Below are 23,536 nucleotides of genomic sequence, written 5' to 3'. Positions count from 1 at the left end.
ACTTATGATTACCAAAGGGGAAAGGGGGGCAGAGAGAGACGGCTAAATTAGAGGAGTGTGAGATTAACAGATATACACTACTATACATAAGATAGATAAGCAAAAAGGATTTACTGTATAGTACAGGGAACTGGATTCAATACCTTGTAATAACCTATAATGGAAAATAATCTGAGAAAAAAAATATATACAACTGAATCACTTTGCTGTACACCTGAAACTTACACAGCGTTGTAACTATACTTCAATAAGGAAAAAAAAAGTTCCTAAGTGTAAAATAAATATACAATAATGAGTTTTAATTCTGCATACCAACAAAAAATAGGTTAAAAATGTAAATCTGGCAGGAATTCCCTGGTGGTCCAGTGGTTAGGACTCAGTGCTCTCAGCATTGTCCAGGCCCTGGGTTCGATTCCTAGTTAGGGAAATAAGATCCGGCAAGCTGCTTAGCCTGGCCAAAAACAAAACAAAACAAATGTAAATACATTATTACAATTACAATGTTACCAAAAGTACACAGCAGCATTTTTATTTAACAAAAATTATATATAACGTTTATAGAGAAAATTATAAAACTGTTGAAAACTCAAAGAAACCAAAATAAACAGTTATATCTAGGAAGATGCAATCTCATATAAGTATCAATTCCTCCATCACATTCCAGCAAGAACACTTAAAACGTAGGCAGACACCACGGACCCTCCTCCCAACGCTCTCCGCACCTGGATCCCTCCCCCTCACTGCGGGCCACGCCTCTTACAGACCAGGAAGCTTTTCCGGAAGTCTCAGTGGGATTCACCGGAAGTGCGGCGCCCTTGGGCCCGCGGGTTTCCTTCCGCGAGACTCCAAGCTTGGTAGGGGGAGGGGTCCTGCAGTGCATTCTGGGAAAGCCTCGGAGCTCTCGCCTTTGTTTCCGGCGCTAGAGCAGCGTTGGGTTTCCCCGGGTTCCTCCGAGGCTTCCCGGCTTCCCCCAGAGGCGCCCCTACTTCCTCCCTCGGCTTTCGGCTGGCGCGGGGATACTGCCGAGGCCGCCAGCATGTCTGGGGTGCGCGCTGTGCGGATCAGCATCGAGTCGGCCTGCGAGAAGCAGGTCCAGGAGGTGGGCCTGGATGGCACCGAGACGTACCTGCAGCCGCTGTCCATGTCGCAGAATCTGGCGCGTCTGGCCCAACGGATCGACTTCAGCCAGGGTTCGGGCTCCGAGGAGGAGGAGGCGGCCGGGGCCGACGGCGACGCGCAGGACTGGGCGGGCGCCGGGGCCAGCGCGGACCAGGACGACGAGGAAGGTAAGGCCTGTGTCTGTTGCTCGAGTCCTCTGGGCTGGGCTGGGGGGCTCCCGGAAGCCGCCCAGGTAATGCCACTCTGCCTCTTCTGCTCCAGGTGAGATGCTAGGCGTGGGAGTACTTTGAACGTAGGCGCGCGAAACATTAATTGTGCTGATCGTCGCCTGGACAACTTAGGGCACTGCTTGACTCAATACTCCTTATTGTTCTTCAGGTTTCCTTGAGTGGGGCGTCTGAGACCCTGTCACTGGTGAAGTGTTTACGTTTTTAATAGAGTGTCTGTAATGTGGCGCACCCTGATTAGGAACCCTGTAGTTCATCATATCTCGGCTCTGACACGTATTAGCTATGTGACCTTGCACTAGTTTGTTCCCTGGGCAAGGTGGATGATGACAGGAGGAGCTACTGAAAGGAGATTTGTATTGACAGGAGTATGTGATAAGGTCTAAGAGGCAGGCACGGGCGAGATCGTGTAGAACCAGTAGGGGAGGATAAGCATTTGGCTTTTATTAGAAGGACACCTGAAAGCTTTTGAAGGTTTTTTTTTTTTAATTTATTTTGTTTATTTATTTATTTAGTTGGATGTGTTCGGTCTTCGTTGCTGCACACGGGCTTTCTCTAGTTGCGTCGAGCGGGGGCTACTCTTCATTGTGGTGCGCGGGCTTCTCATTGCAGTGGCCTTTCCTTGCAGAGCACGGGCTCTAGGCGCGTGGGCTTCAGTAGTTGTGGCACGTGAGCTCAATAATTGTGACTCACAGGCTCTAGAGAGCAGGCTCAATAGTTGTGGCACACGGGCTTAGTTACTCCGCGGCATGTGGTATCTTCCTGGGGCAGGGCTCGAACCCGTGTCCCCTGCATTGGCAGGCGGATTCTTACCCACTGCCCCACCTAGGAAGTCCTTGAAGGTTTTTTTAAGTAGACAGGTGATTTTGTTTACAAAAGATTACTCTGGATGCTATATAATAAGTGGGTAATAGGGAAAATAAAAAAGAATATTCACAGTTATAGAATAAAAAAATATTAACAGTTCTTGATTCAGTTATGTGAACAAACCCTGCGTAAATGGGAATGGCATTTCAAGCCGGTGGTGTTAGGACAATTAGGGATCCATTTGGGAATAAAAGGTAAATACTACCTCAAATCTCACACAGAAATATTTCCACAAGGATTGAAATGCAAATGAAGAGAATAAAATAAAATATTGCAAAGAAGTTACAATCATATAACTTCGGGATTAGGAGAGACCTCAAGCAAGATAGAAAACGCAGAAGTTATAAAGGAAAAGATAAGTATATTAATCACATGAAATTTAAAAATAATAATGGAAAAAGATGCTATAAACAAAGTAAAAAGATAAATGACAGACGGGGAAAAGTATATGCAACACATGTGACACACAAGTGGTTGATATCCCTGATGTTCAAAGAGTCCCTTCAAACTGGAAAGAAAAAGATAATTCATTGGAAAAACAGGCCAAAGATATAAACAGTCAGCTCACAGAGGAAAGGCTTCGGATCTAACTAGTAGAGAGAAGCAAATGAAAGCATCATTAAGACACTATTTTCCTGCATAAAAATAGTAGAAATTTAAAAGAGTTAATATCCTGTGTTGGGAACGTGAATTTTTAGAGCTTTTTTGGAAGACTGTTTGGCAGTTCAGTATGCATCAGAATCTTTGATTGTGTATCTCTTTTGTTTGTTTGCTTGTCTTTGTTTTTGGCCACGCCTTGCCGCTTGTGGGATCTCAGTTCCCCCACGAGGGATTGAACCCACCGCCAATTTAGTGAAAGCCTGGAATCCTAAGCATTAGGCCACCAGGGAACTCCCAGTGTTTATCTCTTTTGAACCACTAATACCATAGCTAAAAATTTAACCTACAGAAAAAGTTGATGTATACACAGATGTGTGTTCAAGATGTTTACACTGCTAACATTGTTGGAACCAATCTACATGTCCATTAAACAGAAATGGTTAAACTTACTGTATATCTATGCTCCAGAATATCATACTGTTAAAAGAATGGAGTAGATCCACATGTGCTGATGTGGAAGTGTCTCTAGGACATATTGGGGGGGGGGGGGGGGGGCAAGTAATAGAAAATGAAAGTATATGTGTGTAAATGCTTAGAAACTCATTTGGATGGGTACGCCCCAACTGTTAATAGTGATTGCCTGTCAGGAGAGGAGAGAAGAGAATTAGGGGTGGGGAATAAAGGAAAACTTGCACTTCTTTACTCAATAACTCTGTTGTTTGAACTCTATACAATGAGCTTGTATTCATGAAATTTAATTTTTAAAAGTGATTAAGAGGTTGGAAGATATGTTAATAGTGTTTACTATCTGAATGCTGCCATTATAGGTCATTTTTATTTTTGTTCTTTTCTGTGTATTAGAAACTCTGCAATTTACTTGTCAGGTTTTAAAAGCTGGAAGAAAAAAGGTTATTAAGAAGGCTTGCATAAATTTTAAAAGCTTTTTGAAAGCCTACTTATCATGCTGTAATGTTAGATTTAACTTAGGAAATTAGATATAATTGTTTTGCCATTGTAGGAATACTAACTTAAATGTTAACAAAGATTCACAAAAGGTTGGAGAGAAGGGGATAAAAGAGGGAACAATTTGAAATAGAAGTCATTGTTTCTTCTTTTAGTACTTTTAAATCTCTAAATGAGCTTTCTATAACTAACACCTGTGCATTTCTTTTTCTCTTTCTGTTTTTAGGATTGGTGAAATTTCAGCCTTCCCTTTGGCCTTGGGATTCAGTGAGGAACAATTTGAGAAGTGCCCTGACAGAGATGTGTGTCCTCTATGATGTTCTCAGTATTGTTAGGGATAAAAAATTTATGACCCTTGATCCAGTCTCTCAGGATGCACTTCCTCCAAAACAGGTATTTGTGGAATTTGATTGAATAATGGTGCTGTTTTATTAAGTCCCAGGGCCATCTTTTAGGCTGTGTGCCCACTGTTTCCTTTTCCTTAAATGCAAAATTATTAAGTCCAGATGAAGATTTAAAGATTATCTTGAGCTTTCCAAAAACTCAAAATTAGGTTCTATAATATGATCAAAAAATTTATTGTGACATTTTTATGGAACTTTAATTTTGACTCTTATGCAGCAGCCAGAAAGCTTTTAGTAAACTTGGCTTTTCCGAAGTATGTCTACATGAATTGGTAGTGATTGTAGATATTTTTGTATGTATATATAATACATAGATTTTGATTTCTCATCAGTTTTCCACTTATGTACTTTGATCTAAAGTATACTGAGTGCCTCAAAAGGGTATACCTGTGGGTGGGGTGGAAAGTGGCATACATAAGGAGAGGGATTGCAGTATAGAGAGGGAAACCTAACCTAGGCTGGGCTGGGTTGATGCAGCGCTAAGTTCTGATTTATAATCCACTGTGGTGATTTGGTTCAACACAGCTCTTTATTTGAGTTGACCAAAGAAATAGGTTGTTTTTTTTTTAAACATTATTACATGTGCTTTCCCCCTTTTGCTTGCTTTTCTTTAACTTTTAAATTTTCCCTTGAGTAGGTATTTTATTATTGAGAAAAATGTATCATTGTAAAATCATTTAAAAATAATACAGAGCTACACTTTCGGATTGTTTTTGATAGAATCCTCAGACGTTGCAGTTGATATCTAAAAAGAAGTCACTTGCTGGAGCAGCACAAATCCTACTTAAGGGGGCAGAGAGACTGACTAAATCAGTCACTGAAAACCAAGAAAATAAGCTACAGAGAGACTTCAACTCTGAGCTTTTGAGATTGAGGCAACACTGGAAACTTAGAAAAGTTGGAGATAAAATTCTTGGAGATCTGAGCTACAGAAGTGCAGGTATAGATAATTGTTTAAACTTTAGTTCTTCAAAGACTATAAATGGTGATTGTAATGTTACCTTTTGGGGGGTAAGGGGCCTCACTCACAGCTGGGGAGATCTTAGTCCCCCCACCAGGGATTGAACCTGGGCTCTTGGCAGTGAAAGTGCTGAGTCCTAACCACCAGACCACCAGGGAGTTCCCACATATTCATCTGTAATAATATTGTTTTCTTAGTTACATGTTACATTTTGAAGTTTTAATTTCTGTTCACATAAGCCTGAAAAAGCTAAAATTATCCTTATTATAGCCTTGTATGTGTATATATATATATGTACACACACATATATGTGTATAAATCGTTTATATTGAATTTGAAAACATTTTAGATACATTTAACTGAAAGTTCAGAGATGGGGTTTATGTGCTCACCCACCCTGAATCGTAATTGACATTTTAGTCAGAAATAAGGAGGTAGGATTAGACTTCTCAATCATAGGCTTACCAGTAACCTTCAAAAACTGGGCATAAAAGGAGAAAAGAAACATTTCCATTCTTTCTTATTCTATTTTCCTCCCTAACGTCTGCTAAGCTGTTTTCAACTCCTGGGTGAAGAGAGACAATGGTGAAAACACTTCGCCTTCTTTTTTCCCATTCAGCCAAGGCTGCAACACTAACTTAAGGAGTATACTTGAGGTATACCAAAGTTTAATATCTTGAATTCACATCTTTTGGTATAAAGTCTTTGTTGTTAAGCTATGATATATAATAGCAGGTTTATCGAGGTAATTATGGTAATGTCTTTAAGCTGCTAACACATATTCAGAGAAGCTATACAGTAAAAATTTGAGAGTCACAGCTCAGTGGGGTAAAAACTTTGAATGTCAAGGGATTAAAAAAGCAAGAAGCCCTGGCTGTGATCACTGGAATAACAGTAATAGAGTGATATTTTAAAAGGATTCATTTGCCACAGCAAGCCATTATCCTAAAATTAAAGGAAGGTAAACTGAGGTAATTAAGTCAAGTACTGGAGGACCTACATGCCTCAGCAGTGATGTTAATTGGGAAATTTGAATTCTGAAGGTACAGTTGGATCACAAAGATGAATTCAAGGTGACAAAGACATTTTTACATTTTAATAAATAGTCTGTAGAAGCAGTGCTTTTGGGCTCTGGATTATAAGCTCTTCCCAGCAAATAATTATATGTAAGAACTTTACCTAATTTCTCTCTATGGGATAGTCACCTGTGTTATAAAAGGATTTGATTACATTCTGTTTTTAATTACAAGAAAATCTTGAACAACTTCCCTTGTTAAAAAACAACAGTGGGACTTCCTAGGTGGCACAGTGGTTAAGAATCTGCCTGCCAATGCAGGGGACATGGGTTCGATCTCTGCCCCAGGAAGATATCACATGCCACAGAGCAACTAGACCCATGAGCCACAACTATTGAGCCTGCACTCTAGAGCCTGTGAGCCACAACTATTGAGCCTATGTGCCGCAACTACTGAAGCCTACGTGCCTAGAGCCCGTGCTTCATGATAAGAGAGGCCACCACAATGAGGAGCCCCCACTCACCACAACTAGAGAAAGCCCATGTGCAGCAACGAAGACCCAACACAACCAATAAAATAAGTAAATAAATAAGTAAATAAATATAAATAAATTAAAAAAAACAAACAAACAGCAGTTACATTTATCTACCCACTCCTCAGGTAGTTCAGCAGCCCAGAACAACTGTTCCAAACTTACACACTACATAAAAAGACATCACATAAAAGTCTAGGAACTGGTTGATAAAAGGGTGGTATATACACTATCCTTTTGTCCTTCTCGTATTGAATTCAGAACCCTTTAGTTGCAAGCTTATTACAGAGACGGAGCTCCAGAAGTATTTAATCTCCAAAATAAATCTGTGGAAGTATTTCCTAGAATTATATTCATTTTGTCAAAACTCTGTTTGAATAAAACAGTTGGGATGGCCTGTGGAGTTCATATTATTATGATACCATTAGACTAAAACTTTTTTTTTTTTAAGGTAAATAACTCTTTTCTCTGTTTTCTTTTCTTTTTCCTTACCATGCCTCTCCCTTCCCGCTAAACACGTTTTTCATGAAACTTAATTTATGCTTCATTGATGTGTATGTGAAATATTATTATACACTTAACTTGTGTTAACTGGTTTTGATTTTCCTGTTTTTAATACCTCTTTAGGATCTCTGTTTCCCCATCATGGTACATTTGAAGTAATAAAAAATACAGATATTGATCTGGACAAGAAAATACCTGAAGATTACTGTCCCCTGGATGTCCAGATTCCTAGTGATTTAGAGGGGTCTGCATATATCAAGGTATTTGTCAAAGTATTTTTCAAGTAATTTCTCATTAATAGCCCAGAAGCTAATTTGCTAACTTTTTTTTTTTTGTATTATTATTGTCACATAGGTTTCAATTCAGAAACAGGCTCCAGACATAGGTGATCTTGGCACAGTTAACCTCTTCAAACGACCTTTGCCTAAATCCAAACCAGGTATAGTTATGTTCTGTACTCTAATTTCTGGTCTTATCTGAGCTTACATTTATAAGTAAGCTAAAGATAAATATAGGTAGGAAAAATAGGCACTAAGAAGTAAAAACAGTTGGAAATATAAGTATTTACAACTTGTTAATTGACCATTAGTGAATAGGTGTGCAACCTTTGTTTAAAGGTTGAACTTATTTACCAGTTTTCTGTGTGTAAAAAGTAATATGCTGCAATACAGTGTTTTCTGAACTTTTGTCGTATGTATCCAGATCATTGCTTAAGCTAGTTAATGCGTAATATAATTAGGTAATTAATACGTACATGTGTCCCCTGCCTTTCAGGTTCCCCACACTGGCAGACGAAATTAGAAGCAGCACAAAATGTTCTCCTATGTAAAGAAATATTTGCACAGCTCTCTCGGGAAGCTGTTCAAATTAAATCACAGATCCCTCACATTGTGGTGAAGAACCAGATTATCTCTCAGCCCTTTCCAAGTAAGTGCAGCCTACCCTTTTGAGATTTATAATTAAGACTTTGTGGTTTGGGGAACAGGACAAAGGGAGTAGCTCTTTGGATGTGTTGAAGGACAGTAAGAGCAAAGAGGTAGTGTGTGGACCATAATGACAGCCAATGAAGCGTGCAGCACAGTCTGCACTACTGACTCTGTTCTGTGTCCTCAGTAGTCTCACTCTTGGACTTTAAATGATATATGTTAAAAAATTGCACTTGAAAGGCTGTTATTCAGTAACAGTTGCTTTGAGGTGTCTATGCCAACACCATTTGTGGAAGATTTTTCAGGGACTTTGTCTTACTGTCTAAATGAGATGCCAGTTACAAAATGCTTATTTTTTATTTTTTTATTGAGATATAGTTGATGTATAATATTGTGTAAGTTTCAGGTGTACAACATAGTGATTCACAATTTTAAAAGTTTATATTCCATTTTTAGTTATAAAATATCAGGTGTATTCCCTGTGTTGTACAATATATTCTTGTAGCTTGTTTATTTTATATATGGTGGTTTGTAACTGTTAATCCCCCTACCTTTATTTTGCCCTCCTCCCTTTCGTCTCCTCACTGGTAACCACTAGTTTGTTCTCTGTATCTGTGAGTCTGTTTCTTTTTTGTTATATTCACTAGTTTATTTTTTAGATTCCACATATAAGTGACATCATACAGTATTTGTCTTTCTGTCTGACTTATTTCACTTATAATAATACCCTCCAAATTCATCCATCTTGATGCAGATGGCAAAATTTCACTTTTTTTTTATGGCTGGGGAGTGTTCTATTGTGTGTGTGTGTGTATTTTTGTGTGTACATATGTGTACACACACACATACCACATCTTCTTTATCCATTCATCTGATGGACACTTAGGTTGTTTCCATATCTTGGCAATTGTAAATAATGCTGCTATGAACACTCGGGTGCATGTATCTTTTCAAATTAGTGTTTTTATTTAGAAAATGTTTAATTAAATATCCATAATATTCCTAAACTTGTGGAAATTGAGTTTAAAATATTATTCAAAAGCAGTTAGACTCACCTTAGAGATAAATTTGTAATTAGCTGCACTTGTTTTTTACATAAATTCTGAGTATGTTTTTGAATCTTGTTAAGGGAATGGGTTTTAGGAGTGAAAAATTTCATCCTGATACTCATGGGAATAGGGAAGAATATCTGTCTTCTACTCAGTGAGACCAGATATTAACTCTATGTTTTGTTTTGAATTGGAAATCTAGAAGAAATAAATTAACATATAGCTTCTGTTCACCTGTCTTTAGCCACAGCTCAAGGTCATCAGCCACATTGTAGGTCAACAGGATTTGAATTGTTAAAATAGTTTATTATATTCATGAGTAATCATTTTGGTGTAAAACTTAATCATGAAGCCTCTACAAGTTCAGAATGAATCTTTTGAGAATGGGCTGTGATTATACTTTATGAAGACAGTTTATGCCTTTCCATATTATACGTTATTTATATCTGTCCTACTTATTTTTATAAATAGGTTTGCAGTTATCAATTTCTTTGTGCCATTCCTCAAATGATAAGAAATCCCAAAAGTCTGCTACCGAGAAGCAAAGTCCAGAGGACCATCTTTATGTCCTAGAGCATAATTTGCATCTACTGATTAGAGAGGTAATGAAGTAAATGTTTTTCCTTGCATTGTAGTAAGGGTACACAGCAGTGAATGTGCACACACTTCCCTCTGCTGAGTCCTCATTATTCATACAGCAATGACATTCACTATCTGTGGGGTGAAAGATCCTTGCTATGGGCTCAGGGAATACAGAGATAATCAGAATACAGTCTCTATCCCCAAGCACAGCTTCTAGTGGCAGAAATACTCTACAGGTTTTATAGAGAGGTAAGCAATGCATGTTAAAGGGTGATTCTGATTGGGTAATGAGGGAGAATATCTTGCCAGAGTCTGTGAACAGGATTATTTGAGTTATTTTGGCATGTATTCTACTTACAGGTCATCCAGAACTGTTTCCAGAGTACTGCTTCACAGTTTAGGCTAATTTCAAAAGAATCCCCTTAGAATCTTTTAATAGAAGTACATATTCCAGCCTTCCCTGCCTCACCCCAAAATCTGGTTCAGTTATTTGTGATGATGCAGAAATCACAATTTTAGTTATTTTTTATTGAAGTATAGTTGATTTACAGTGTTGTGTCAGTCTCTGCTCTACAGCACAGTGACTCAGTTATACACCTATATACATTCTTTTTTTTAATATTCTTTTCCATTATGGTTTATCACAGGATATTGAATATAGTTCCCTGGGTCATACATTAGGACCTTGTTTATCCATTCTAAATGTAATAGTTCGCATCTACCAACCCCAGACTCCTAGTCCATCCTTCTCCCTCCCCTGCTCCACCTTGATGACCCAAATCCTGTTCTCTATGTCTGTGAGTCTGTTTCTGTTTTATAGGTAGGTTCATTTGTGCCATATTTTAGATTCCACATATGGATGATATCATATAGTATTTGTCTTTCTCTTTCTAACTTACTTCACTTCGTATGATCATCTCTAGTTGCATCCATGTTGCTGCAAATGGCATTATTTTGTTCTTTTTTCATGGCTGAGTAGTATTCCATTGTATATATGTACCACATCTTCTTTATCCATTCATCTGTCAGTGGACATTTAGGTTGTTTCCATGATTTGGGTATTGTGAATAGTGCTGCTGTGAACATAGGGGTGCATGTATCTTTTTGAATTATAGTTTTGTCTGGGTATATTCCCAGGAGTGGGATTGCTGGATCATATGGTAATTCTATTTTTAGTTTTCTGAGGAACCTCCATACTGTTTTCCATAGTGGCTGTACCAACTTACATTCCCACCAACAGTGTAGGAGAGTTCCCTTTTCTCCATACCCTCTCCAGCATTTGTTATTTGTAGACTTTAAAAAATGTTTATTTATTTATTTATTTGGCTGTGCCAGGTCTTAGTTGCCATGTGGTCTCTTAGTTGCAGCATGCAGGATCTTTAGTTGTGGCATGTGAAATCTTTAGTTGCAGCATGTGTCATCTTTTAGTTGCAGCATGCAGGCTCTTAGTTGCAACATGCAGAATCTAGTTCCCTGACCAGGAATCAAACCCGGGCCCCCTGCATTGGGAGTATGAAGTCTTAACCACTGGACCACCAGGAAATTCCCTGTTATTTGTACACTTTTTAATGACGGCCATTCTGAACAGTGTGAGGTGGTACCTCATTGTAGTTTTGATTTGCATTTCTCTAATAATTAGTGATGTTGAGCATCTTCTCATGTGCCTACTGGCCATCCGTATGTCTTCTTTGGAGAAATATCTGTTAGGTTCTTCTGCCCACTTTTTGATTGGGTTGTTTGGTTTTTTTGTTGTTGAGTTGTGTGAGCTTTGTATATTTTGGAGATTAATAAACCTTTGTCTGTCACATAATTTGCAAATATTTTCTCCTTTTCCGTAGGTTGTCTTTCCGTTTTTTTAATAGTTTCCTTTGTGGTGCAAAACCTTTAAGTTTGATTAGGTCCCATTTGTTTATTTTTGGTTTTATTTCTGTTGCCTTGGGAGACTGACCTAAGAAAACATTGGTATGATTTATGTCAGAGACTGTTTTGCCTATGTTCTCTTCTAGGAGTTTTATGATGTCATGTCTTATGTTTAAGTCTTTAAGCCATTTTGGGTTTATTTTTGTGCATGGTGTGAGGATGTGTTCTAACTTCATGGATTTGCATGCAGCTGTCCAATATTCCCAGCACCACTTGCTGAAGAGAATGTCTTTTTCCCATTTTATATTCTTGCCTCCTTTGTCGAAGATTAATTGACTGTAGGTGTGTAGGTTTATTTCTGGGCTCTTTATTCTGTTCCATTGATCCCTATGCTTGTTTTTATACCAATATCATGCTGTTTTGATTACTGTAGCTTTGTAGTATTGTCTGAAGCCTGGGAGAGTTATCCCTCCTGCTTTGTTTTTTTTCCCTCAGGATTGCTCTAGCAATTCTGGGTGTTTTATGGTTCCATGTAAATTTTTGGATTATTTGTTCTAGTTCTGTGAAAAATGTCATGGGTAGTTTGATAGGGATTGTACTAAATCTGTAGATTGCTTTGAGTAGTATTGCCATTTTAACAGTATTAATTCTTCCAATCCAGGATCATGGGATATCTTTCCATTTCTTCGAATCCTCTTTTATTTCCTTTATTAATGTTTTATAGTTCTCAGCATATAAGAATCAGTATTTTTTTATGTTCCACAGATGGTTCTGTTGTAACCAGGTTTGGGAACCTCTAACCTAGGGTATGGTGGAATAACTATCTACTGATTGCATGTTTTCTGTCAATGGGACCTATTAAAGAATATTTGTTTTCCTACTTTAAAACTTTAAAAGTAAAAACAGCAGCTTAAGAGGGACGCTTATCTTTACAAACTCACATTAAGTGTGGCCTAGTAGATGTTAATATGTATCTGTGTACCAAGACTGCCTTTATATGTGGTTGAGATCCATTGCTTTCATGTTTCCAAAATGCAAGCCATGTTTTGATCAAACATTGTGTAGTTAATATGTGGGTATTGGGGCTGTTCTTGTTACAGTTTCATAAACAGACCTTGAGTTCCATCATGATGCCTCATCCAGCAAGTGCACCTTTTGGCCACAAGAGAATGAGACTTTCGGGTCCTCAAGCTTTTGATAAAAATGAAATTAATTCAATACAGTCAAGTGAAGGGCTTCTGGAAAAAATAATTAAACAAGCAAAGCATATATTTCTGAGGAGTAGGTAAGGACCAAGTTACTATTTTTCTTTGAAACTGTAGTCCTTTTTCCTTTATTAGTTACCTTTATTAGTTACATTATTTTTGTCATACTTGAATTTTTTTTTCCAAGGAGAGGGAGGTGGCTGTGGTATAAGAGTTTATGGTCTCAGATGGTCGTGTCAAGTTTGGGGAAGACTTAGATGCACTGCACATGTGATTTAATATATTGTTTCTAACACTACAATGTTGAAAGACGACTGACTGACTAGGAACATGCCATGGAACACCACGCTTTCTTCAGTAACACGTCCATGAGATACTGTTCCTGCACTGATTTAAACCTTTTTTGAAGCTTTCCATGTTTTTTGGTTGTCACACATTTTAGGACTTTGGAAGGCACTTTCCCATTTGTTGACTTATTTAATCCTTAGCTCTGGGGCAGACCATATTAACCCATTTTTAGTGATGAGAAGATTGGGGTTTGGAGAAGTTGTACAACTTGCTCAAGTTTACACAACTAAAAGGTTACAAAATCAGGCCTTATGCCCAGGTTTATGTAACTCCAAATCTTTCTTCCATACACACCATTTAAGAAAGAACTTGGCATGATTGAACATAAATAATTGTACCTTTTCCAAATGCTAAAGGGTGCGCTTCTATTTTATTGTTGGTGCTTAGTGAAGAGGTCTGTTTTTACTTCATCCATGATTGTGCCTTGATGGCACTCAACAGGCATGGGCACACTGTTTTCGTGGATGATATTTTATTTTTGATTTTTAGTTTTTTCCTGTTAATACAGTCATGGTTTTATTAGCATATTAGTCTTTGGTCTCAGAATGGAAACTTTTAGTAAAATGAACTAGGAAGACACATTAGAGACGACAGCATGATTCAGTGAAAGGAGTAAGGAATTTAAAGTAAGAGATGCGTTTAAGCCAGGGCTCAATGACTTGCTAAGTAACTTTGGGCAAGTTACTTAATATCTATGGCCCTTTATCTCTTCCTCTGTCATTTGTGGGTATAGGAGTCTGGTCTTAGGATCAAATTATATAACATATACAGAAGTTCCTTATGAACAGTAAGGATATTATATACTAGGTTACTGTTGTTACTTCCCATCTGTACATTTCAAGTATAAAAGCTGTTAATTTGAGTATATTGTTAATCTTGCAAATTTCTGATTAACCAGAAAGTTAAATATTTCCCGAAATAAATGAGGGGCATGGAAAAAGTTATCTTTAGAACCATTATAAATTTCTTAATAGTAGTTGTAATCTTGGAAGCAGCAGAACTTTAAAAATGTTCCCTTTTCTCCCCTTTGGTATAGAAGTAATGTTCCAAATGTATCAACCCATCTGTATAATTCCATGCAATTAATACGTTCATATATTTTGATATACATTTGACCCTTGAACAACATGGGGGTTAGGGGTGCCAACCCTCTCTGCACAGTCAAAAACCCAAGTATAACTTATGGTCGGCCACCATATAGGCAGTTCCTCTTTTTTCCCAGGTTTTGCATTCATGGATTCAACCTACCATGGATTGTGCAGTATTGTAGTATGTATTTAGTGAAAAAAATCCTCTTACAAGTGGACAGGTGCTGTTCAAACCCATCGTTCATGAGTCAATAGTATGTGTGTGTTTTTTTTAATAAATTTGGTATCATAAAATTTTATAAGCTACCTTCAAATATATTTTAATAGCTGTGTAATAGCTCATTGTGTGAATATTCTATGATTTCTTTTACCAATTCTCAATTACTAGATACTTTTTATTTCAAGTTTGTTGATAGATGTAATGCTGAGATAAAAACTCTCAAGTATGTGGGATGAATTGGGAGATTGGGATTGCCATATATACATTACTACTTAGAAAAAAATATCAAATTGTACACTTTAAATATATGCAGTTCATTGTATGTCAATTATATTTCAATAAAAGCTCTTTAAAAAAGTCTATTAAAAATAACCTCTCATATACATATTTATCTGCTTTAAAAGTTTTGAAGCACTGCCAGGGAAACAAATCACAGAAAAGGAAAAAGTTAAAAACGAATTGAAAGAGATGGGTACTAGAGCAGAAGCAGGATAAAAGAGCAAAGCCAAAGCCTGTTGATGTAAAAGCCCCTTGTCCCCAGTGGCTATTCTCATTTCCTTCATTTCCTTCTGGCTTTTCCTTCTCTTTCCAAAAAAGTGCTAGAATCAGATATAAGAAACAGGATCTCAGTAGTTTGGTTAACTTACATAATTTATGCTTTGGTTCTAGGCAGTAGCTGTTCATTAGTGTGTATAAAATATAAAGGAAAGATTATTGGCTGTGGAGTTAGACTTATAGGTTTTGTGCCCCAAAGAGCTACAAACCTTGGGCAAGTTACTGAATGTTGCTAAACTGCTTTTGTTCCTTCTGAAAAATGGAGGTGATAATAGTAGTGTCTACTATTGTTGTTAGTAAGGTTAAATGATATAATTCATGAAAGCACTTATTACAGTGTTTGGTACATAATTATCCCTTGATGAAGTTTATTAAGGACTTTTATTGAGATATAATTGACATATAATAAACAGCATATATTTAAAGTGTACAATTTGATTTTTTTTTTCTTATTAGTAATGTATATATGGCAATCCCAGTCTCCCAATTCATCCCACCCCAACCACCCCCGCTTTCCCCCCTTGGTGCCCATATGTTTGTTCTCTACATCCGTGTCTCTATTTCTGCTTTGCAAACTGGTTGATTTGTACCATTTTCTAGATTCCACATATATGCGTTAATATACGATATTTGTTTTTCTCTTTCTGACTTACTCCACTCTGTATGACAGTCTCTAGATCCATCCATGTCTCTACAGATGTCCCAATTTCATTCCTTTTTATTGCTGAGTAATATTCCATTGTATATATGTACCACATCTTCTTTATCCATTCATCTGTTGATGGATATTTAGGTTGCTTCCATGTCCTGGCTATTGTAAATAGTGCTGTAATGAACATTGGGGTGCATGCGTCTTTTTGAATTATGGTTTTCTCTGGGTATGTGCCCAGTAGTGGGATTGCTGGGTCATATTCCCTTGAAGAATATTATTTCTCGTTTATATTTACCATATGTATCTTTCTTGGAGTATAGGTTTTAATTGTGCAGTAAGTCTCTCTAGCTTCTCTTGAAAATGATTATAATTTCATGACAGTAATAGGTCTCAGGTGTGACTACATCCCAAGTCACTTGTTACCAGGGATCAAATACTGATATTTATGAATAATTTATATTCTTTATAGAGCTGAGGTTAGTACCCTAGAAGTATGCTTCTCACTTGTGTTCTGATAAGATTTTCTGAGTGGCAGAAAACAAATGGAGTTAAAAAGAAATAAATGTGGCATGAGAATGTATTGTGATGTGAAGCTGAGAACCTGACGTAACCCGATGTGTGTAGCACATCAGAGCTACATTTGATCATTCTTTAAAATCTTTGCTTTTCAAATGGTGGTGCTTTCAAAAAGTAGTCATCTGGTTTTCAAATATCCATAAAATTGATGTGATTTATCATCTTATTACTTTATATAGTGACTATAAAAATTTTAATTTTTTTTCTTTAAAAGAACTGCTGCAACCATTGACAGCTTAGCAAGTCGCATTGAGGATCCTCAGATACAGGCTCACTGGTCAAATATTAATGATGTTTATGAATCTAGCGTGAAAGTCTTAATCACATCACAAGGCTATGAACAAATATGCAAGTAAGTATAAAAAAGTTGTTTAATATGTTACCTTTTATGTATTGATGTTTTCTGAGTGATTATATCAAGATTTTCATTTGTATTTGCTAGGATGGCATAACATTCCAATAAATTATATCAGCCATAGAGTGTTTTTAAAAATGAGAGGTAAGGAATTCCCTAGAGGTTCAATGGTAAAGATTCCACGCTTCCGCTGCAGGGGGTGTAGGTTTGATCCCTGGTTCGTGAACTAAGATCCCACATGCCGTGCTGCTGAAACAGAGAGAAAAAAAAAAAAAGAATGAGAGGTAAGAATATCTGAAATAGTCTCTGTTAGGTAAATGTCGCATATTTGAGCTACGGTAAAGAACGAACCCCAGCACTGAGTGGAAAGCTGCCACGCTTCCTAGACTCCAGTCTGCTTCAGTTTTGCCTAGAGGCTCTGGCCAGTCTGGAGTATTTGAGGTGAGCAGGGCTGTTTATATGAGAGCCTGTACTTTCCATGGTGTGCCTAAGAACAACCCGTCTCTAATCCAGTTCATGATTATGCCCTTAATGACTTGTCTCCAGCATTCCTGGAGAAGCAGTCTACTTGATTTACATTCATGAATCACACGTTAATATAGGGACAGTAGATTGGTGGTTGCCAGTGGTGGGGAGTTGGTGAAGGTGGTCAAAAGGTACAGACTTCCAGTTATAAGATAAATTAGTTCTGGGAAAGTAATGTACAGCATGGTAACTATAATAATACTCTATTTTATATTTGAAAGTTGATAGAAAAGTAATCTTAAAATTTCTAATCACAAGAAAAAGAAAATGGGTAACTGTGAGGTGATGGATGTTAACGAAATTTATGGTAGTGATCATTTTGCCATATATACAAATATCAAACCATTATGTTGTACACCTTAAATGAATACAATAACATTGTCAATTATATCTCAGTAAAACTGGGGGGCGTGGGGAGGAACAAGTTAATATAATTAGCTGGTGGCCAAGAAAGCCATTTTGGGCTTCCATTTTAGCCTCTTTGAAAATTAACTACTAGAAAGATGGAGCTGAGTGCCCTCCTCCGGGTCAGTCTGAGAGAGTGAGCACATTTAATAGGGTCTATGAGTATGCTTTATTCTTCAAGCTTCAGTTGCTTTATTTCAGGCAGACCTAACTAGCCACAGCCGTCTCTGGTGAGCAAAACATCTGGAAACGAAATCACCACCTCAGGAATATAATAATATAGAACATAGAATATAATAATTTATAGTAACAATGCTATGTTTTAATAGGTTTAAATTCACTATTTTTAAAAAATGAACAATAGTAGATGAGCATGATTTAAAGATGGAATATAGAAGGGAAAAGAGTATTCAGTGCAAACAGTCTTCTGATATCTTCTCGGGAGAGATTGGTGGAGTGGATCATGGTTTTCTTCCCTCTCTACTTAAAGAAATAATGAAATAATTGGGGTGGCTCAGGGGTGTGGTGGGAGAGGAAGTGTTGAATATATGAAACAAGGTGTTAGCGTATGTTTTTAACTGTTAAGGCTAAGTTATAGGGTCATGTGCTTTCATTATACTATACTTTTCAAAATTTTCCATAATAAAGTTAGAGAGTGAGCACAAAGGAAAAGAAAAAATTGATCAGGATTGAATTGTTTACATCTAGAACTAAAACTAAATGACTTTGGGATTATGGTTATAGAATCCAGTGTAAACATTCTAATCTTCTATGCAGAAAGGTTAGTGATAATGTAGCCTAGACAGAATTAGGACAGTAGAGGAAGCAGAATGAAGTGTAGAATGCCCTTTTCCTCATCTTCTATAGCTGGTGGGGTCATCTTATGCTATTTAAAATTGAAAGTAATTCTCTTTCTTAGAACTCCCTGACTTTCTCTTGTTGAACATTTTGGTTGGATGCCGGCAAAATAATTTGTACATGTGTAACCATATCTGTACGATTAACTCCTCCAAGTGTAATTGCTGTGTCAAAAGATAAGGACATTTAAAATTTTGATTAATGTTACCAATTTGCTTTTCAAAGTGTTTGCCATGAGTATGCTCCCACCAATAACAATACAAATTCCTCTTCCTTCACACCTTTGTTTAGAAAAGGAGAATTTAAAAATTTTGTTAGATTTGTAAGTCTTTTCCTTTAAGCCTTCTGAATTTTGTGTTTTTTTCTTGGAAATAAATATGTAAACTTTAATTCATTGGAATTACAATTTTATATAGATGGTTGCCAAAATACTTTATTCTCAAATACTTGCTGTAAAACAAAGTTAGGAAAAAAGGGGTACTATCAAATGTGGAAAGATATAATGCTATTTTTTCCCACATTTGTTCATCTAGATTATTTGGCAAGTTTTGTGTTTCTTGTACATGTCATCTGCTAAAAATTTTGAATTAGTTTGGAAGAGTTTTGCAATCTGCATATATATTCATTGGCTGTTTTATGAATTTCTTTGTCTGACCTAAGCCAAGTTAATAGAACGTACATATTTTGACTTGTTTGCTGATTATTTCAGGAAAAGGTGAAATTAACAAACCCTTTTTCCTTTCTTATGAGAATTTGACTTTTGGTTAACTCTTGCTCTAGTCCCCTAGTAACTTGATAAGGAAAGATGCCATGTTTGTTACTAGGCAATACTGCTTATGGCAAAAATGATCCCAAATTGGTAAATTGGTTCTGGACTGGGAGAAATTATAAATCTCTGATGGGGACAGCTTTGGATTTCCCAGAATGGCGTGACTTCTAACAGTGGGCAGTGTCTCTTGTGGACACCCTGGAAACCATGCCTGTGGAGCTGCTACAAGAGTGTGTGGCTCCTGTGAGGAACCAGGTTTCTAAGTCAGGGCAGGTCCCACATGTTCCCAATGCAGACCTCACTTCATTGCAACAAAGATGTATTGCTGCTGTATTGACAGCTGAAAGGCCTGTAGAAGAGGAGCAAGTGCTCTTGGCTGTCTGGCAAGCTGTCCTTCCTCTCCTGTATCCTTCTGAGTAGACTGGTGCTCAGTGGTCTATAGTAGTTTAGTGAGAGTCTGATGGTTTTCAATGAACCTAAGAAAACTCTCCCCCATGGATGTTGGTATAGGTTATCAAAACTGTTATATTCTTTTTCTTTGATGTTAAGGTTTTGGCATTGTATAAGGTAATTTTGAACATTTCTGATTTTTAGTATATGTGTCTATAAAGGTCCATTCAGCTGCAGTTGAATATTGGAATTGAGCAGATCCGAGTTGTACACAGAGATGGAAGAGTAATTACTCTGTCTCATCAGGAGCAGGAGCTGCAGGATTTCCTTCTGTCTCAGGTAACAGTTGCAGACTACAGGTCTTGAGCCCCTTCCACTCATAACCATTGAAAAAGCAAAGTGGGTAAGAAGTAAAATTATTTTTAAAAAGCCATTTTTTTCTGCCACCTAATTTCTAGTGCACATTTTACAACCTATAGGCTAATTGAAAGTGTTGATAAACTATCCTAGATTTGTTTCTACTCTTAATTTGTATTTAAGATGCAGGACCAGTTCTGAGACTGTCAGACTTTTTTTTATTTCTCATGTTAGCCAAGATTTACAATGCCTCCAGGACCATATGAAAGTGAAATGTTAACCCAAGAAAACCAGAGAAAGGGAGACCAGATACAAAGCTATAGTGTTCATTCTCTATAATGATAAGTGGAATACTTTACTCTTCAGCCCTAAGAAAGAGTTCCTCATACTTAAGAGACAGTATGGAAAGTGCTGTCACAAACCTTTGTGACACTGGACAAATTTCTGGACCTTTCTTTCCTCATCTGTAGAGTAAGAACAGTAGTTTTCCTGCCTTCTTCATGGAGTTGTAATGATCCATTATTTCACATAGAAAATTTTAAAAATACTGACACTCTCCATCCTAGAAGCAATAATCTTTTATATTGACTTGCTTATGTGGTGCCAGGTGAATAAAATGCATCTATGAGGTCTGGCAGCTCTTGGTCGATTGCATGTAAAATGGCTTTGGTCAGCTTACGCATATACGCAGAAACATATCGAAAGGCTATTGGATAGCTTTTAGAGCTGATGAGAAGTCTAGAGAATAAGGCTTGCAAATGGATCAGGATCAATGGAAGCTAGATACAACCACAGCCAGGGCAGTGCCACTCCTGTTGTCATCCCAACACTACTGCCTTCATCACTGGTGGCCGAAAGCACTCTGAATTGCCCCGTGTATCAGTTGGGGTCTTAATTGGAAATAGGTGGCACATTCAGGATAGTTTCAGGTGTGTCTGTTTACTAAGGATCTAGTTATAAAAGCTGTTAGTGTAACCATATAGATCAGCTCTGAGGACAGAGTACGGTGGAGAGTGGACTTGAGGGGGTGAATGGAAGATATTCAGCTACACACTGAATACACTGGTCCTGCTACTACTTTAATGTTGCTTCATAATCAGTCATCCAGGTGGGAGGCTTCAGTTGGCCAAGTTCAGGTTTATGCCTGTGTTCCAGCTGCCAGTAGACAGGAAAGCGAGTATCAGGCTATTTTAGCTTCTGCAGTGGAAGGTGGGGTCCTGTTTCCTTTCCACAGTGGTCACACAGAGGAGACTTCCTCAAACATAAGATAGGGTTCCTGTGCTAGGCAGTGAAAACCCCAACAAAAGTTTATTTTACAGTCACAATGTCAAGTCCCTGCAAAGTAAATACCTGTGCTGATTGTCAACGAAGTTTCCTTTTTCATTCACAGATGTCACAGCATCAGGTGCATGCAGTTCAGCAGCTAGCCAAGGTTATGGGCTGGCAGGTCCTGAGCTTCAGTAATCACGTGGGACTTGGGCCCATAGAGAGCATTGGCAATGCCTCCGCCATAACAGTGGCCTCCCCGAATGGGGACTATGCTATTTCAGGTACTTTCTGCTTCTCTAAATGTGAAGAGACCTTTGGGAGTTTGCCTTAATATTTAGTTTTAATAGTTACTATACTTCAGAGTAATTGACCTCTGCAGTAGGTGAGTTCATGTAGTAATTATGCTGAGCATTTATCTCATAGCTGTTATTTGGAGCAATAGGTTATTACTTCTCTTTCTAGTGGTTTTGCTTGCAAACACATTTTCCTAAGAGATTATCTGAAAAATGCCATCAACATTGTTTCTCCTGCAGTTCAAAACTTTTAATGGATAAATGCTTTTTTAAAAAATACTGCTGGGGGACTTCCCTGGTGGTGCAGTGGTTAAGAATCCGCCTGCCAATGCAGGAGACACGGATTTGACCCCTGGTCCAGGAAGATCCCACATGCCATGGAGCATCTAAGCCTGTGCACCACAACTACTGAGCCTGTGCTCTAGAGCGCAAGAGCCATAACTGCTGAGCCCACATGCTGTGACTGCTGAAGCCTGTGCACCTGAAGCCCGTGCTCCGCAGCAAGAGAAGCCACTACGAGAAGCCCACGCACCGCAATGAAGACTAACCCCCACTTGCTGCAACTATAGAAAGTCTGAGCGCAGCAACAAAGACCCAATGAAGCCAAAAACAAAACAAAACAAAACAAAACAAAACAGGGGTGATCCCTGGCAGTCCAGTGGTTAGGATTTGGTGCTTTCGTCGCCATGGGCCCAGGTTCAATCCGTGGTCAGGGAACTAAGATCCTGCAAGCCACATGGCCAAAATCATAATAAATAAAAATATACTGCTGCAAATATGCAAGAATAATATCGGATCCTAAAGATGGTCAAGGGATGGAACAGAGAGGTGTTTTATGAGGCACTTACTATGACTGGGGCACTTTGGTAGGCATGTATACATATTGTCTACTTGAAAATTGTATATGATTTTAGTGTGGTCTTTTCTAATACCTGCCCTACATATTTGAAAGAGTAATTAGAAATTCTTCCCCACAGGATCACAGCTTGTGAATCTGCAGGCTTGATCATTGCTAGGCCCTTACTGCTAATTTCTAAATACTCTTTTCTTCTTTCCTGAGTTATAAAGCCTCATTAAAACTGAAGTTCGTATTTGGAATAATCTTTGCTCCATCCTTTCCAGTCCTGATTTTGAACATTTGAGTTTATCACATAGTAGGTGTGTATTAACAAAGTCATTGAATAATTGGGTTGTCAAGTATTTTAGGAAAAAATAATGATGTTCTGAAAATATATAGGACATTTGACTTTCCTAAACCAACATTCTGCCACATTTTTATAGTACAAATGGTAATTCATGAATATACCAGTCTAGTATCTATAAATTAGTAAATTTTATTTTAGCATATTGAACCTGAGAAGCACTGTTAAATAAGCACTTTCAAGTTGATAAACAAGGTTTTTATACTCATGGAAAAATGAAGTTATGTGATCTTTGTTGTTTTTAGCTTGGAAAATGAGTATATTGATATTTTGGTTTTGCTCCACAGTTCGTAATGGCCCTGAAAGTGGCAGCAAGATTATGGTTCAGTTTCCCCGTAATCAGTGTAAAGACCTTCCAAAAAGTGATGTTTTACAAGACAGCAAATGGAATCATCTTCGTGGACCATTCAAAGAAGTTCAGTGGAATAAAATGGAAGGCCGAAACTTTGTTTACAAAATGGAGCTGCTTATGTCTGCCCTTAGCCCTTGTCTGCTATGATTTTCTTCCAGAGCAGTTTCCAGATTTTTTTCTTCCAGGGAAGTTTCCAGAAACTTTGACTTTGAGAAATGTTTGCAGATCAACTATAAGCACAAGGAAGAGGAATCTTCCAAGGGAGTATTGTTTTTAAAAAGTAAGAACTAGCAATTGTTTATCTAGCATTTTGCAACCTTTCACTTTAAAGGACAAGTGCTTTGAGATACAAAAGTTCATGTACAGTTACAGGGTATACAAGCATGGAGAGATGTAAATACTTTTTTTAATGCAGTTAACTTGAAATGTTACAAACTTACGGATTTGAATTTGCTTTTTAAAGTATTCCTTTGATGCTGACATCAAATAAAGCATATGGTTAAAAAT

General features: G+C 37.6%; 1 protein-coding gene across 1 annotated transcript; it reads left to right on the top strand.

The window, feature by feature from the left end:
- The first annotated feature begins 872 nt into the window (after nt 1-872).
- Nucleotides 873-23,536, top strand: MED17 (mediator complex subunit 17). The gene is made up of 12 exons (XM_057747917.1): nt 873-1,286; nt 4,003-4,169; nt 4,901-5,120; nt 7,317-7,453; nt 7,548-7,632; nt 7,968-8,120; nt 9,640-9,770; nt 12,711-12,895; nt 16,469-16,606; nt 19,778-19,895; nt 21,304-21,463; nt 22,965-23,536. The coding sequence occupies exons 1-12, from the start codon at nt 1,037-1,039 to the stop codon at nt 23,174-23,176; spliced, it is 1,956 nt and encodes a 651-aa protein (XP_057603900.1). The 5' UTR covers nt 873-1,036; the 3' UTR covers nt 23,177-23,536.

The sequence above is a fragment of the Hippopotamus amphibius genome, chromosome 9, assembly GCF_030028045.1.
Source record: "Hippopotamus amphibius kiboko isolate mHipAmp2 chromosome 9, mHipAmp2.hap2, whole genome shotgun sequence".
Taxonomy (NCBI): Eukaryota; Metazoa; Chordata; class Mammalia; order Artiodactyla; family Hippopotamidae; genus Hippopotamus; species Hippopotamus amphibius.
Note: the sequence above shows the minus strand (reverse complement) of the source record. Positions and strands in the feature narration are given on the sequence as shown.